Consider the following 17,706-nt stretch of genomic DNA (forward strand, 5'->3'; position numbering starts at 1 on the left):
GAGAAAACCAGTGTTCAGGAAAAATGTTCAATAAAGAATAGCTGCATATGTGATCATGGTATGGTATCCTAGAATGTGAAGCTAGCAATGAGTTTATGAAAAGTCACTTAATTATACAATTGTATACTCATGACGAGTAAATATTTCATAAAATATTGTATCCATCAATATTTCCTGCATGTGGAATATTTTTGACACCCACCTTTTTATTATTTCCACAATGAGCACTTCCATTCAGCATCTTCTTAGACACCTCTTTCCATAGATCTTGTGATATGCCTCCACAAGATCTGTGCATGCATTGTTCGCAACTAGTTCATTCAATCCATGGGTCGTCGTCTTTATCATCGTACATGTCACCACCAACTTCAGATAGTTCTTCATCAATCACAACCTGTAAGTTATCTTTCTTTCCTTTTCCTCTGCCTTTTCCTTTTCCTTTCGCTCTGCCCGTTCCCCTTTCTGCTCTGGTAGTGACCTGTCCACTTGTTTTGCTTTTAGAAGTTGCTGTTTGCATGTCAGTTTCCTCTTCTTCATTCAGTATTTCTCCAACAGCAGAAGAACTCTCTCCACATTCAGTCAGAGGAATACTTCCTGAATGACCATCCAGTTTCTCTTGATTAGGCATGCCGTCAGCTTTAAGCACCAGGCTCCCGTTCCACAAAGTGATCTGAGCGCAAAGGTGATCATAACTCCCATACTTTAATATAGGCTTATGATAGTTATAGTGCTATGATCGCTTTGATGAGCAGGCCCCTGTTCTGTAAGTTGAGCTGCAATGACATCGTTCTTCATCGACAAACTCATTGATAATCTGTAACATTGTCCTAATTTTACAATTTCGTTCTTTGTGAGGTTAAACAGTGTGGTCTGTTTTTGCATTAGAGTTCCTTTCAGCTTTAAATATTGTTTTTGTACAGATTTGTCAGCTATGACTGATGAGAAGGAGATAGCAGCTTCTGCACCCTTACTTTGCTTGGTGAAGATCTGCTTTCTGTGCTCCAGGCTTTTCCATTTCCCGAGTACTGTAGTGAGTTTCCTTCTGTACTATGCATCAGTAGCATTGAGGAAAGATGTGACATCTCGACAGTACATTTCACATACAGAAAAACTTCCATCAACAATGTCACTCAGGACTGCACCACAGTCACTGTCATCATTCCTTCCACCAAGCATTGATGTTGTCACATTTAGGAAGAGAGATGCCCATATTGAATACAACTGTGAGTCAAAAAGTTCTGTCTCATGGACATGTACAATATAACACCATGTTTTCTGAGGTCGAAATTCTTATACAAGGGCAGACGAACCTTTTCCAAACAGAGGAAATCTCAAATGCTCTCTCTGATACGTTTGTAAGTCCACAAGATAAGTTTTGTTTTCTGTAGGTGTCCAAAATATTCTCTGGATATTTTGTACATTCATTTAGATAAGCTTGTGAAACAACAAGGATAACGTTCAAAAGTATAGTGATGAAGTATCCTGGCCACTAAGTCAAAATCAATACGAACCAGTTCCATGTAATGGTATGTCAATTTTGCAATTGAACGCCCTCCGACATATCTTATTTTACCATGGGCAGAAGTAGGTATCATATGGAATATATATTTCTTGTGAATGATATTCATCTCAGTTACCAGGCTTACAATACATCAGTGTATAGGTTTGTCTTGGCGCATAAAGGCCAATGCATGTAGTGGTGTAGTCAACTGGTCTAAGATTCTCATGGTAAGTTTTGAAGAGCTTGTTCCAATCCACTGTGTTTTTCTTTGTGCCTGACTTTCTCAGAGTATTTTTCTTTAAGTCATGCACTTTCCGATACTGCTCATTTAATACGAATGCTGTTCTCTTCAGTTCTGCCCTGAGAATATCTATGTCGGTGTTCATAGACTCTTGTGGTGTGAGACATACAGGATTGAAGATGCTTGAGAGGACATTCTTCACATCTCCCATCTGATACTTGTATGCATCACTGACATCAGGAACATGGACATCCTGTAAGAGAACAAAATATATTACACAATGTTAAAAACTTACGCCAACATAACTTGATGTTCAAATTCCATGCGATCACTTGTTCTTCAGTCAAAACTATCATTATGAACCCACGTGGGATGCACATGTGTTGTTGTTTCGACACTGACTTGACATCAGGAATCAGGTGACTCACTCGATTCTGCCTGAGGCTGAAATCTACTTCCACTCGGCTTTCATTAATCTTTTTTGGCTCACGATATATAGTGTTGATTTTTCCATAAGTAATCAGAGAATGTGTATATATTCTATATTCATTTGTTAATGCTTTCCAATGTGATTTTGTGCTTAATTAGGATACCAACGAAAATTAAATATCTTGTGTGATGAACTGTTAATGCTCTCTTGCATACGATATGCGATTCGTTAAAATATCTTCAATTTCACTTGATTTTTCATTACATTCCAGCTAATATATTCGAAGTTGGTTAGGTTTTTGCATACACATTCTACTTTTAGCGCAGGTGACATCCAACATCTGCTAGCCTTGTCGATTCTAGACTCACAATATTAGACTCCCATATTCAAAGATCTTACTCTTATCATGAAATTTTAATGTTTATGCACACAACACATTAGGCATATTATGTTCTTTGTCCCTACCCCATCAGTGTACTTTACTTTAACAACGTTTATTTTCTTTTTTTATGTAATACCTGTGATAGTAAATGTTCCAATAGGTCTGGTATTCCGACTGCATGGGCAATGGCAAATAGGAGTTGGCGCTCGGTGGACCGTCCAATGTTTTTGTGTACGAGCCAGAATGTGTAATTTTTGTGTGTACAAGCTGGAACCTCCGCTTAATTAATGTTATGTATAACTGTTTGACCGATGTTGACAATTCTGTTGACACGCCTGTATATCTTATCTAATGCAATTTTAAACATCTGAGTCATGATCAGTGCCTGTAGCAAATATTTGTCCAGTTGTCGATGTCACATGAATTTTACTATATACTTGAATTTTGAATATTGTCACTATTATAAACACGCTTTTGAGAACCAAAGCTCCACGACGTTCAGAGGTATTGTTATAGTGCAAACCATTTCTATACATTTCTTTAAAACTTAATTTATCTAAAATCCCTAATTATTTCAATATGTTTCCAAAGTGTACCGAGATTCTTTCTCCTTTATATGTTCAATGTATTCAACAAACTTTCGACGTATCCCCCCTCTAGTCATGATTCTGAGATTCTGATTCGTAGATGATTCTGAAAAAGGACCTTCTGCAAAACTCTAATTGAAAAAAACAAATGCTAAAACAGTCTGGAGCAAAATACACACAAGCAGGGAAGGCATAAACCTAAATAAATTCCCAAGTTAGCCAACGCCCACACAGTCAATAAAAAGGCCACCATTGTATCTGAGCACTTCTCATTTGTCAGCAGCAACATAAATGGCAGCAAAGAATTCAAACAGGAGAAAATGCTTATGCCTTAGATATCAAAACAGTCGCAAGGTAAGCATCTGGTATACAATATACCATTTACTGTGACAGAGTTTCATGATGCAATACAACATAGAAAAAGTACTGCACCAGGTCTTGACAGAACCAGTTACGAGAAATTGAAAAACCTACCTAAACAATCCAAGAGCTTACTCCCTGCTGTGCAACATGGTATGTTCCAAAGGAGAAGTCCCAAAAGCATGGAAACATGCTGCACTTATCCTGCTTCTGAAGCAAGGGAAAGACGAAGCCCTACCAAACTCCTATTGACCGATCTCACTCACTTCAAACATGTGCAAAGCTATGGAAGCCATGATTACAAAGAGGCTCATACATCACCTTGAAACACATCGAACCTGATCAAACCAGTTTTCAGGAAGGGACTCTCATGTCTAGATCATATACTGAGACTGATCATATACTACAAGAAAAAAACTCAACTAAACAGACAATGCCTAGTCGCAGCATTTCTGGACTTCAGGACTTCAGAAAAAAAAAATCGACTCCTCACACACCTAGCACAACATGGAGTTGACGGGAACATGGCCAACTTTATAGACAGCTTCCTGCAGGACAGGTTGCTATCAGTTAAGATAGGGAACAGCCAATCCGACCCTATGTCACTGGACAATGGCACGCCACAAGGCAGTATTGTAAGCCCAACACCGTTTAACATCATGAGCAAATATTATATATTTGATCATGTAAACTCTCCTACCCCAACTTTATATTCGCTGATGATGGAGCAATATGGGTAAAATACAGATATTTCACGAAAAAACTCCTGTCAGCCTTGGACGGAGAAGATCAATGCTTCAATAATTGGGGTTCACCCTTTCAAGTGAAAAGAACTGTGGGAGTTGCGTTCAATTGCAGGGGGAAAGATGCTTTGATACCCCGTCTCTCCATAAAAGGCAAACCAATCAAAATCGAAACATTCAAAAAATCCGCAAAATTCCTAGGGGTGATCCTTGATCAATACCTCATAGGAGCAAACATGTGAAAAAAAACAGATGTCATAAAGACCTGAATGTATTGCAGGCCATTTCAGTCACATCTTGGGTACCTCGAGGGACACTCGGCTGGACCTCTACAAATCACTCATCAGATCAAAAGTAGACTAGGGTTGTGAGGCATTTCACTCAGCATCAAATACTGTCTTGAGCCGCCTCGACGGAAAACAATATAAAGTCCTAATGCTAACGACTGGTGCAGCAACAGGTACTTCATTAGAAGCACTGCAAGTACTTCATTAGAAGCACTCCAAGTAGGAACAGGTGAACCCACATTGAAACAAAGAAGAGAGCAGGCAATATTATCATTCAGGGGACGAACATCAAACCCTTTGGTTTGGAAGATATGGCAAGACAAAAACACTTAAGATGAAGCCTGAGCTCAGAAAAAAATCCCTCACTAAAGCTATCTGGGACATTAGAACACCAACTCATCTAAATTCACGACTGTCATGACATTCAGCCACCAGAAAGTTACTTCAAAGGGTTACACCCTCCCTGGACTTTAAAAAAAGGTGACACTGCTTAAAGATCAGAAGTCACGAAGAAAGAAAACCCCAACCTTACCATGATCAGGAGCTATCACTAAAATTCAAACTACCTGGGGCAGCTGGGCCTATATATACTCTGTGTTACGTGACGATTCCCAAATTTAAACAATATGTTAATCCAGAAATCTGTACATAAAAGAAGTTAGTGTGAAACCAACAAACAACCAACAAGTGGTATTCCATCAACAAATGTATTACAAAATTATTTTTTGCAAAACAATACAAATTACTGCACAATTACAATGGCAGCAAGCAAAAGTGTGGTAATACAAGAGTTAATGGCAATATATAATATGATGGCAGTGGTCAGTATCAAATACACAAATACAGTGGTGATAGCAAAAGTCAGTGATAATAATATATATTACCCGTGAAGATCTTGAGCAACCCAGGCTTGCCTTAAAAGGCAACTATGCATGTCGTTAGAGGCGACTAACGGGATCGGGTGGATCGATGCTCATGACATTGGACCGGACAATCCAGTGATTCTTGTGTCCTAATATACAGCCTATCCAGCAACTGGAAAGTTCCACATAGTGCCCTCGCAACATAGAACATAACAGAAGTTTCGATAACATACTATCACCGTCCGCGGTATACGGGACCGGAAGTTTACACACTACACTAGCATCTAAATGTAGATACTTCCTGACGACTAATCACTGTACAAACACAATGCAATGAGCGTCTACCAAATCTCAACAGAAACAATGCAATACAGCTGTAATTGTAAGCAAGGAATAAATCCTACCTAAATATTATCCTGGGGGAAGTTTTACTCTAGAGTATAGTGTCCTGCCTTACTGTGGGAAATCTGGGATAGGTTATGTCCAAAAAGTAAGGGTAATTCATCCCAGTGTATATTATCCCATGACAGACTTCCTTTGCACATGCATTACATGCTGTCAGCTGATCACATGACTTCATGACTTTGAGGTTTAACATTGACATTGTCAGTTGATTTTGATCAACCATGGATGGAACAGAGTATTCCAAAGTGTTCAGTTACTTACAGGACAAATCTTATCCAGAAAAATGTAACTTTAACCAGAAGAGAGCTTTGAGGCAAAAAATGTCAACATTTCTGTTTGGAAAAAGATTAGCTATATTATACAAAGGACAACAGAAGAGGAAAGTTACCACAGCTGACAGAAAGGACAGTGTGTTGTGAGGCTGTCACAGCCATGATGCTTGTCATCTCGCTAGGGACAAAACCTATGCAGGTTTTATTGGAAGAATATGTGGCAAGATGTGGATAGGATTAAAGACACTGGTATGGGTTCAAATTCACTAGGGAGAATCATCCTGACACTAGAGAATTTCATCCCAGGGATACCAAATAGGGTAGGATACTAGTCACTCTTAAACAATCACTGTTAAACAATAAAATACACTGCCATATAACAACTGATGGATCCAATAATCCTATCAACAACGCTGCTGGTTACGGGATCCAAATCCATAGCTCCAAACCCCAAGCAAATTTGGTTTTCCTTGCCTGCCTGGTCAATCAGTATTCACTGCTAAATTGTAGGCAATTCATCATGCACTCATTCCGGAGCTACTGGAAGCAAAGGCAGTCATCCAATCAGACTTGCTAAGTGTACTTCAAGCCATCAGCGACAGAAACTCAAACTCGAGACCAAACACAGTCAATACTATTTTACACTAATATACAAAAACTATCGGACCAGGGGAAACAGGTGGAGCTGTGTTGGATCCCCTCTCACATAGATATTCATGGAAATGAAAAAGCAGACACACTGGCGAAGCCAGCTCCAGACGAAGCGGATATACAACCTATTCCCTTCAATAACCTGGAGATATAAAGCAAAATCAAAGCCTCCAAAGCCCAAAGATGACAATCCCAGTGGAACGAAAGTAAGATCGGCAGTTAGCTATACAAAATTCAACCCAAGATCTACCAAATGCTATAATCATTCACACATGACGGAAAAGTTGAAGTAGCCATTTCACACCTCAGACTCGGTCACAAAAAGCACTATGACAAGGTATGCCTATCTTGCAAATCAACTAAATCCATTGCTCACTTGTAACTGGAATGTCAAGACCATGCCCCGGGCTCGGTTAAAACAAAAATTACAGTTAGATATGCTACCTGTCGTGGATCTCCTAAAGCTACGAGATGCAATAGTGAAGGCCAAACTAACCCTATTTCGGAGACATGGACAGCTACTCGAACGTATATTAACAGAATAGACAAAGAATCAATGAAATCATATCAAAATACGAAACAGAAATGTAATGAATACAAAAACTCACAATAGATATGTGTACCCTACTCACACACATGAAGCCCAAAGAGGGACAAGTCAGCCGAAATTGTTGAGGCAGAGGCGACCTCTTAAAACATTTAACGCAACAACATTGATCTGTGAGACGGACCCAGATCACCGATGAATGCGGACTGATTGTACGCTAGGCGCCTACATCGATGATGAGGAATCGCAGTCCGACTTCCAGCCTGTGTGTAAGTGACAGAGCGGGTCTCCGCACCCCGGAACCCTGGCCACTCGGTCCCGGTGTGCGTTCTGTCACGCCATCCTCATCATGAAACTTTTCGGCGGTTATTCCCTATTGTGATCAACAATAAACATGGCTGCCATCTTCTTAAACTCCACCCCTGAGTTTTGTCTTCAGTCGTCCACCCTGAGCTACCATCCGAGGACAACTCCCCTTGAACAATATGACAGACACAAATATGAAACCCCCCAAACCTTGAGGCTTTAATACACTAAAGAGGGGTATGACATCAGATAAGAGGGTTTATCTCTGTCGAGCCTTAAAATCCACATCCTCATAGGGCTTGGACGGGTAACTCGGGTACTCGGGACTACCCGGACCCGTGGGTTTTTTTGTATGATAATAACAAGTCGCTAATGTCCGCATTTCTGTCTGACTATGCACACATTACTTCTGTTTTTTAAGTAGAGACTAAGCTTCGGTCAACTTCAGTGTATGCACGATCAGATCGTTTTATGGCGTACTAGATGTTTATCTAAATACCTTTTGTCAGGGCTCAAGTAAAAATATTCCCAATTTCTTACCAAACTTAAGACCTAGAGTGGGTAGGGTCGGGTAATAGAGGGTCTAGGTCTGTAGTAAATTTAGACTCGTCCCAGCCTTACATACTCCTCGTCATTATAATCACCACAATCATCATCATCATCATCGCCACCATCATCAGTCACGCGTGTTTCCTCGCAGGACCTGGCAATGTTCCGCCAATCTCTGACCAACTGTTCTGTATCTATTTTCCACAGTTGACGAAGTCGTGGCCAGCCTATCCTAGCCGTGTTAAGCGTGTAGTCGTTACTGGGATCAACGTGGAATGAGAAGGCGCCAATTACCAGTGACTGAGTGATGCGCGCGCATACACATAACTTTAACAGTTTTATTTCTCTGTCTGACAAATCATTCTGGGTAAGATAGCCTGCCAGAACATACCCGGATGCAGTTTGTGGTGAGATGTTGTCGCTAAGGATTGACATGTACGTCATTCCTATGGCTACCTCAAAGATGTATGGCTGATAAGCACTGTCACTATAATCCAAGATGGCGGACACATCGTGCTCATCCCTCCATCTGTCGTCATCCGCAGCTTCAGTTACCAGGATGTTCCCTTCGTTCAAATCACCATGGATCATTCCTGAAAAATCAAAATTTACTGAGATTTCACAGAAATATGAAACTCTAATAAAAATAATGTTATAGCTTTTCAATTTTAAAAGAAAAAAGAATAGTTTGTTCAGAAAGATGCCCAAAACGAACAGTTTATTGACAAAGGCCGACAAAAATGAATAGTTTGTTTTGTGGAAAATACCTAAACGTAACACGTTTTGGTGTCAATAGTGAAAATTAACACGTTTTATGGTGATCAGTAAAAAAATAGTTTGTTGGATATATCTGGGGAAAAATACTTTGCTCTAAATATATTGAGAATCTGATCAAGTTGCCAGAAATGGGATAAAGGCGTCAAGGACCTGGGCCCGCTTGCACAAAGCGATCTTAGCGCTAAGATGATCGTAACTTCCATACTTTAACATAGGCTTACAATAGTTGTAGCACTAACATCGCTTTGTGCAAGTGGGCCCTGGAACGATGTAGTATTTATAAGTACATGAAATCTCGTCTTATGCTGGTATCAAATCGGGAAGCAAAAATTCATGTCACTACATTTCACTGATCATCGCCATGGTAACTGGTATTTTAGTCTTTTTGTTACAAAAATATACTTCGGAAATGACAGAGAAATGACAGAAAACGATAAGGTTAGTTTGTTTATACGAGCTCAGTTCCAGGGAATGGCAGATGTTCCTCGTATAAAACGCGTAGAACCTCGTGTAGTGAGTGAATGTTGTTTATCGGCACAGTCAGCAATATTCCTGCTACATCAAGTTCTATCTTACCTTGTGGAAATTCATTCAGGTGTTCCAGAACACGTGACTGAAATGTCTTGATTACGTCACTGACCATCTCTCTGTCACCATTGTCCTCTACCGCGTGCAGCAAGTCAAGAATCAACGGCAGATGGTCAAGGCGCCAGATCACTGGGTTACCATGGAAACCAGAATGATCGAAGCCCTGTGCGGAGATGAGTAAAATTTGAAATCGCTTGACATGGTTAATAATTCATTAAGGCTAAACAAAAGACCAAATACTTTCAGAAATATGACTTCACTTTTGAAATATTGGAATTTATTACATTTTACTTCACTCACAGAATTATTGAGGTCATTTTAAGATCTACCGTGAAAAGAAGAATAACCATATTAACGATTAGCGAATGAGTTAGGATGTTCTCCGCTTTAAACAGGACTTTCTTAATCATCGTTTGTCAGCCTTTAGGTAGACACCGAGAGCCCACTACAAACGCCACATAATCCTCAATCGACGCTTAATTTATCGTGTTATTTTCACAATCACTGAACTTCTTTCGAGAACGAAATAACGACCCTCAAATGACTTGTACATAAGTAACACAGTTCTTACCTTTAACGCCGTGTCAACTCTGCCCGCCATCTCCCCCACCTTGTAACACAGCCCCGGCGTGAGGGGAACAGACTGTATAATTGTCCCAGGGATATACTCAAACAGCCGCACAACATAGGGGGAGTCAGTGTCTGGAAAAGAAGCCTTTATTGTAGTAGCGCAGTGTTCAGAGTTTGAGTGGTTGGGAAATTCCAGTTTCACGCCCCTCACAGCAATATTCAAGCAGTACCACGGCGGAAATGGGCTCACAAATTGTATTTTCATGTGGAAGCGAACCCGATTTTCGGCTTGAGCGAACGCTTTGTCCAAAAGGCTACTTCACCGCCCCTCACTACTAAGTGAGTGAGTGAGTATGGTTTAACGCCGCTTTTAGCAATATTCCAGCAATATCACGGCGGGGGACACCAGAAATGGGCTTCACACATTGTACCCATGTCGGGAATCGAACCCGGCTCACTACTAAGACAACATTCGAGGTTGTGCCAAAAATGTGAAAGGCGGTTTGTGCATTGATAGTGAATGAGTGAATATTTTAGGTTACAATCAACATGTTAGCTATATGGCTGCCGCCTGAAATTAAGCCCGGGCCAAGCAAACCAGTGGTTGATAGTATGAGCAACGCCGTGGGGAAACAATGACATATTAGTTCCAGCGCATATTCAACACCAAACTGACCCGTGCTGTCTGTGTTTTCAGAGCCCTCGTCTGGCAGGTTCACCGTCAGGTACAGGTGCCCGGTGAGGGTGGGGACGGCCCGGGGGGCGAGGATACCATTCCCGAGCACACAGGACATCATCTCGTGCTGGGCTTCTGAAGCAATAATTTTGTAGATCATGTGATTTGCCTGTGACAAGAATATCAAATTGGACAAGTTTTATCTCACGAAAATCTAACATAAGAATATCCTCACATACTGATCAGTGCATTAGCAAGTAAAATAGTTGTTGTACATAATACATACATTGTTTTACATATAATTATTTTAATTGAAATCAAATTCGATAGTTTCATTTACAATGTCACAATCTTGCTAGTTCGCATCCGTATCAAATAAATCATGTTATTATACATGACCTCAAACCTTTAATACAATCAGAAATTGACAAGAAACTTACCTATATAGTTTGTGTTCTGTGAGTTTCGTTTGTTAGCAACTTTGAAAATATAACCATGACAACACGTTTCCTTCGAATTGTCTCCGTTTGACTCCACCTTGACCCGGAAGTTCAAATCTTCATAGCTGTTAAGTTTCTGGCAACTGGTCATGTGCAGGCCATAATGTCGTGCAAGTAGCGTCCCAATGGAGGACACAGTCAACGATGGTTTCTCCGATGTTGCAAGCGTGATGGCGTTCGCCATTTTGTTGAACTGTGGGCGATAAAAAAAATGACTCCAACAGTTATATATAGAATACAATACAAAAAAACCTCTTGAACATTTTAGCATCAGTCACCAGTCATCAAAGTTTCAGAGACGGGTGGAACCTCGAAGTATCAAGTAAATGAAATGGAAGCTTCATCTGAGGTGGAGGATGTTCTATTTGCAAACAACGTGCAGGTGTAAGACAACCCTGCTACACGACAGTTCGACTCTGATACACACGACTGACCCTAAGAAAGCTTTTCCATTGATGTCTGAGCTGTAGGTGGGGTGGGTGTCTTTGGTTGATCGGAGCAAATAGCTGCCAAGGCTCATTTCTGTACCTCGGGTTAGAATAGGTAATCATCATTGTTCTGCTTGTCGTTAGGGGCGGTATGACATGGGGTATAACGTCGCGGTCAAAGGTACACTGAACTCAGCGAGGTAAACTGAACACAGCGAGGTACACTGAACGAGTTCGGACTTTTGCTGGGTTTATAGTGCTATAGGTGGGATTTCCTTGGTTCGGTCAAGCGATGAGCTACGAAAGGCTCACCTTTGTATGCCGGGTTAAAAACAGGCCCTCCAACGTGGCGTCGTTTTTAATGCCGATACCGGATTTTATCTAAAAATTCAATTGGCCCGAAAATGAAAAAATCGTTATTCAGACTGATGAAAAAAACAAATTGAATGCCACAAAAATAACATTGCTGCAAAGAGATTTTCTTTTGAAAATAAATAAGGTTCATAGTTTTACATTAAAAAACTATCTGTTTTTGTAGCTGTAGCTGAAAAGATATCGATCACAATGCAAAATCCCAGCCTCTCCCCCAACCCAATCCCTCTTACATTCACAGCTGATGGTAGGACACGCTGGGTCACATTCAATGCCTCTTACATTCACAGCTGATGGTAGGACACGGTGGGTCACACTGAATCCCTCTCTCATTGACAGCTGATGGTAGGACACGGTGGGTCACACAGAATCCCTCTCTCATTGACAGCTGATGACAGGACACGGTGGGTCACACTGAATCCCTCTCTCATTGACAGCTGATGGTAGGACACGGTGGGTCACACTGAATCCCTCTCTCGTTGACAGCTGATGGTAGGAAACGGTGGGTCACACTCAATCCCTCTTACATTCACAGCTGATTGTAGGAAACGGTGGGTCACACTCAATCCCTCTCTCATTGACAGCTGATGGTAGGACACGGTGGGTCACACTGAATCCCTCTCTCATTGACAGCTGATGGTAGGACACGGTGGGTCACACTGAATCCCTCTCTCATTCACAGCTGATGGTAGGACACGATGGGTCACACAGAATCCCTCTCTCATTGACAGCTGATGGCAGGACACGGTGGGTCACACTGAATCCCTCTCTCATTCACAGCTGATGGTAGGACACGGTGGGTCACACTGAATCCCTCTCTCATTGACAGCTGATGGTAGGAAACGGTGGGTCACACTCAATCCCTCTTACATTCACAGCTGATTGTAGGAAACGGTGGGTCACACTCAATCCCTCTCTCATTGACAGCTGATGGTAGGACACGGTGGGTCACACTGAATCCCTCCCTCATTCACAGCTGATGGTAGGACACGGTGGGTCACACTCAATCCCTCTCTCATTCACAGCTGATGGTAGGACACGATGGGTCACACTCGATCCCTCTCTCATTGACAGCTGATGGTAGGACACGGTGGGTCACACTCAATCCCTCTCTCATTCAAAGCTGATGGTAGGAATCGGTGGGTCACACTGAATCCCTCTCATTCACAGCTGATGGTAAGACACGGTGGGTCACACTCAATCCCTCTCTCATTCACAGCTGATGGTGGGAAACGGTGGGTCACACTCAATCCCTCTCTCATTCACAGCTGATGGCAGGACACGGTGGGTCACACTGAATCCCTCTCTCATTGACAGCTGATGGTAGGACACGATGGGTCACACTCATTCCCTCTCTCATTGACAGCTGATGGTAGGACACGGTGGGTCACACTCAATCCCTCTCTCATTCAAAGCTGATGGTAGGACACGGTGGGTCACACTGAATCCCTCTCATTCACAGCTGATGGTAAGACACGGTGGGTCACACTGAATCCCTCTCTCATTCACAGCTGATGTTAGGACACGATGGGTCACACTCAATCCCTCTCATTCACAGCTGATGGTAAGACACGGTGGGTCACACTCAATCCCTCTCTCATTGACAGCTGATGGTAGGACACGGTGGGTCACACTGAATCCCTCTCTCATTGACAGCTGATGGTAGGAAACGGCGGGTCACACTGAATCCCTCTTTCATGATAACCATACAAGGGGAACATAGATGGCCCAGTCGTCCAGGGTGCTCCGTCTTTTAGACCCATCATCACACAACCATGTCAGAATGTTGAGATCCGATTGGTTCTCGTGCTCTTGATAACATACAAATACCCCGACTGCTACAACATATGTGGCACTGTGCGAGTTGGTTCGAATCCCAGATTGTTGTTAAACGTCGAAGTCAGCAAAAACAAAACATGTCACTGAGGCCTGTAGGTACTGTCTCACCGTCGGGACACAACGCCTGACCACCATATCCATTTGTCATCTCTTACGAGGTGAGGTGAAATGTCGCGTCAAAGATTATTGCACTTTTATAGCGACGTGCATGTACGTGTGTGTGTTTGTGTGGCTGTTTGTACTAGTTCGGACTGATGCTGATTTATAGTGCTAGCACACTGAGATACCATGCCGCAGATTAACATGAATACCCCACTCAGACACAGTATACTGACTCCGAGGCGACCAGTCCTTGTTTTAGCCCCTTAATGCCGAGCGCCAAACAGGGTAACAACAAGTACCATCTTTTGGTATGACGCTGCCGGCACTCCGGGCGGACGCTCTACCACTAGACCACAGAGGCGGTCCATCTATTACGACAAGCATGGTCTACCTACATAGCACCAAGTCTGACCTGGAACCATCACTGGATCTTCCTACTTTAATCTGACGTGCAGTGGTATAACTTAAATACTGGCAAATCTTACCCGTTATTTTACGAAATATTCAAACGATAGTGTACATACCAGCTACCAGACTCGCACAATACGTTTAGTCGAGATGAGTGAATGCGAACCAGCTGTTGTGAACGTAGATGTCAACATAGATTAGTGCTGGTGTTAGTGCTTGAAGCAAGGAAGCTAACCTCCACCGGAAAAACCGTATGGCATGTGTGAGTGAGTGAGTAACGCCTCGTTGAACATTATTCCACGTCATTATTCCACGTCACAAATGTGGAAGGACACACGAAACTGACGCAGGTCTGTCGCTTGCCACTGTGATGGACCCACGAGCACGGGAAAGTGCTTGCCGACCTAGGGAAACACATACAGTGATATGAGATATAATTGCAAAGTCAAATATCCTTCACTAGTTTTAAAGGATGATACAGTTCACTAACATTTGTACAATCTTAATATTTTGGGAGGAAAACGTAGTTGTCTCCGGTGTTTAAATGTTCCACGCCCTGCCCCTCGTCCCCAGCAATCTATGCCTGTCATTAGAGGCCAATGGATCTGGCGGTTATGCTCATTGACATCATTGACATCATTGGCATCGTGTCATCGTGCCCCGACAGCGTGCGTCGTCACATCAATCAACTGTTTGTCTAGTCATCCTTTACAAGCTGATACAGCTGAAATATTTCAGACTGTTGTGAAACAACATTCGCCTCTTCGCGTTGTTGTTGTGTCAGTGTTATTAACAGAAGATATGTCAACAGTAGTTCATGATATTATAACATTTCACATTAATCCTAACTTTCAAAATCAGCTATTGCCTTGACGGCCGTCCAAAATATTGACTTAACAACCCCAGTCCAATACCGTAATCAAAAATGTGCAAAGAAGTTAATTTTTGTTAAAATGGATCATTAATGCGCTCCCTGTTTGGTTGAAATACTGCCGATGAGATGTAAAAGGTTAACTCACTCACTCATAAATACATAATAACATTGTGTTGTCAATGGCAATAATGACAAATAGAACAACCACTGAAGACGAAGCATCACATCACAAAACATCAAATAAACCCAAGTCGAGATTGAAGGTGAGCTACGAGACAACGCGTTTGACAGAACACTATAGGTTGCAGTAGTATTATGAAGGCTACATGTTGTGTTATGCGTCCCGCGTTTTGTTTTATATCACAAACAGGAGGTGAATGGTATAAAACCTAATATAACGAGGGACGCATAATACCGAGTACCCCGACTGATACTGCCACAACGAATTTATCTAACCGACATGTTTCATTGTAGAAGAAGTTAGAAAACTGAAAACTAATAGACAACAGCTTTTCGATTGGCCAGAGGGTTAACTGTGAGATCGTAAGCAATGTGCAGCGTTTTATATATAAGGGACTTATGTTCCGACTGAGAAATCCACGAAATGCATCTTGTTATCTTCGTGACGGGGTATAAATGATTTATTCTGCCGTTTAGAAATCAATGTGCAAGCTGTTTTCTTCGTGGGGGATATAAGTGATTTATTCTCCCGCTCAGAAATGTATTACCCCAGGCGGGATATAGTTCATCAAATCACGTGAACCAATCAGATTTCAACATTCTGCCATGGAGGTAAGATCATTTATTACACATGGATTACATTCACAAAGAAATAATTCTGCCCCAAAGTTGTAAGAGCTGATATATTATCTGGAAACAAGTGAACAACTCCTTTAGCTTCATATCTACCCAACGTCCATGTATCTTTAGAAACAATACTTTCCACAAAAGGTAGGGGATATTTAGGAGATAAACCTGCTGTGTTTTGAAATGTGATGTGGCCCCACTGTAGAGTAGATACCTCTTATTTTTATTTGGTTATTTTTGTTTTGTTGTTTAACGCCGCACTCAGCAACATTCCAGCTATATGTCAGCTAGTCTGTAAAGAATCGGGTATGGACCAGACAATCCAGTGATTCAGCATCGATCATCATGAGCATCGATCCACACAATCGCGATACGATGCATCAACCATGTCAGCGAGCCTGACCACCCGTTAGTCGCCTCTTACGACAAGCATTGTCGCCTTTTACGGCAAGCATGGGTTGCTGAAGACCTATTCTCACCCGGCTCTTCACGGGTCTACTTTCATTTGGAACCGAGCGCTTTAGCTTTAGACAGGAATCTACTCTACACTGGGATTACATCAAATTTCAAAACACAGAGGGTTTATCTCCATCCTACTTTGACGGCAACAGCGCTTTGAGAACGGTGTTCTCTACCGTGTGTAAATCTCCGAGAACTACACAGGGTACAAAGGTCTGTTATCTTAGAAAAGGGGCCAAAGGTAATAATATCTATAACACATTTTACTAAAATTCAACATTAAAAAAACATAGTCTTGACTACTTCAAAATAAGTGTTCAAAAACAAGTTGACAAATAACCCTCCAAACTTAGTTCACAGATAGATGTTTTAATTGCATCGTTTGGACTCACCAAGGCATTTCTTTGAAATCAAATATGCCATTTGCCATTGTAGGAGTGGCAGGTTGTAGAAATATTTTTAAAATGCAAAACAAACTTTATGAATTAAAATTCCACTATTTATTTAGATATGTAAGTCTTATTAGTTTGATAGCAATTACTCCCAGTAAATAATTTATAAAATCAAATTTAATGCCTCTCCACCCCAACCTGCAGCACTTGACCTACACCACAGTGTACTACACTCACACCTCACAGCTGTCAAGGGGCTGTCGGGTACCTTCGTGGTTAAAGCGTTCACCGAAGGCCCGCGTTGGATTCCCGACATGGGTACAATGTGTGAAGCCTATTTTTGGTGTCCCCAACCTTGATATTGCTGGATCATGGCTAAAAGCAGCGCAAAACACTCACTTACTCACAACTGTCAATGGCTGCCAATAGTGTTGTTTACATTCTCGTGCCTCAGAAAAGTTACACAAGCAAGATGACAACCCCGATCTATGATGTGGTTCAACAATAACCTGTAGATATACTGGGAATGTGCCTGCTAGTACAATGTGATTACCAAACGGAACCGCTTTTTTCACACCAGGAATCAGATTTAACGCAAGCGTGTGAAACAAAATTAATGTGACAGTTGTGGCCCAGAAACAGTGGTTCGTGAATGATTTTCATAATTGTGCGTTTTCTGAAATGAATTTCATCAACTTTGATAAGAATGTTATGATCAAGTTCCTGTGCTTTGACTTCAGTGATGTAGGGATATTGTTTTCGAGGCCTTTCGAAGCGAGGAGTGTTTTCG

At 41.7% G+C, this 17,706-nt stretch overlaps 1 protein-coding gene across 1 annotated transcript; it reads right to left on the reverse strand.

Annotated features, from left to right (window-relative positions):
- Positions 1-5,262: 5,262 nt before the first annotated feature.
- On the reverse strand, positions 5,263-17,416 carry LOC124141254 (hydroxylysine kinase-like). The gene is made up of 6 exons (XM_046509220.2): positions 17,320-17,416; positions 11,176-11,428; positions 10,736-10,870; positions 10,061-10,191; positions 9,478-9,652; positions 5,263-8,717 (listed from the first exon to the last, which is right to left on the reverse strand). Exons 2-6 carry the CDS (start codon positions 11,417-11,419, stop codon positions 8,176-8,178), a joined length of 1,227 nt encoding a protein of 408 aa, XP_046365176.2. The 5' UTR covers positions 11,420-11,428; positions 17,320-17,416; the 3' UTR covers positions 5,263-8,175.
- Between the last annotated feature and the right edge of the window lie 290 nt (positions 17,417-17,706).

Source organism: Haliotis rufescens, unplaced genomic scaffold (genome assembly GCF_023055435.1).
Source record: "Haliotis rufescens isolate VD_foot unplaced genomic scaffold, xgHalRufe1.0.p SCAF_12, whole genome shotgun sequence".
Classification (NCBI taxonomy): Eukaryota; Metazoa; Mollusca; class Gastropoda; order Lepetellida; family Haliotidae; genus Haliotis; species Haliotis rufescens.

What these genes read in the sequence shown, in the direction of transcription:
- LOC124141254 (XM_046509220.2), bottom strand. Translation starts at nt 11,419, where the DNA reads ATGGCGAACGCCATCACGCTTGCAACATCGGAGAAACCATCGTTGACT. An exon ending in GAGTTGACACGGCGTTAAAG is followed by an intron (nt 9,653 to 10,060) that starts GTAAGAACTGTG and finishes ATCTCCGCACAG; the next exon opens with GGCTTCGATCATTCTGGTTT. An exon ending in CCTGAATGAATTTCCACAAG is followed by an intron (nt 8,718 to 9,477) that starts GTAAGATAGAAC and finishes TTGATTTTTCAG; the next exon opens with GAATGATCCATGGTGATTTG.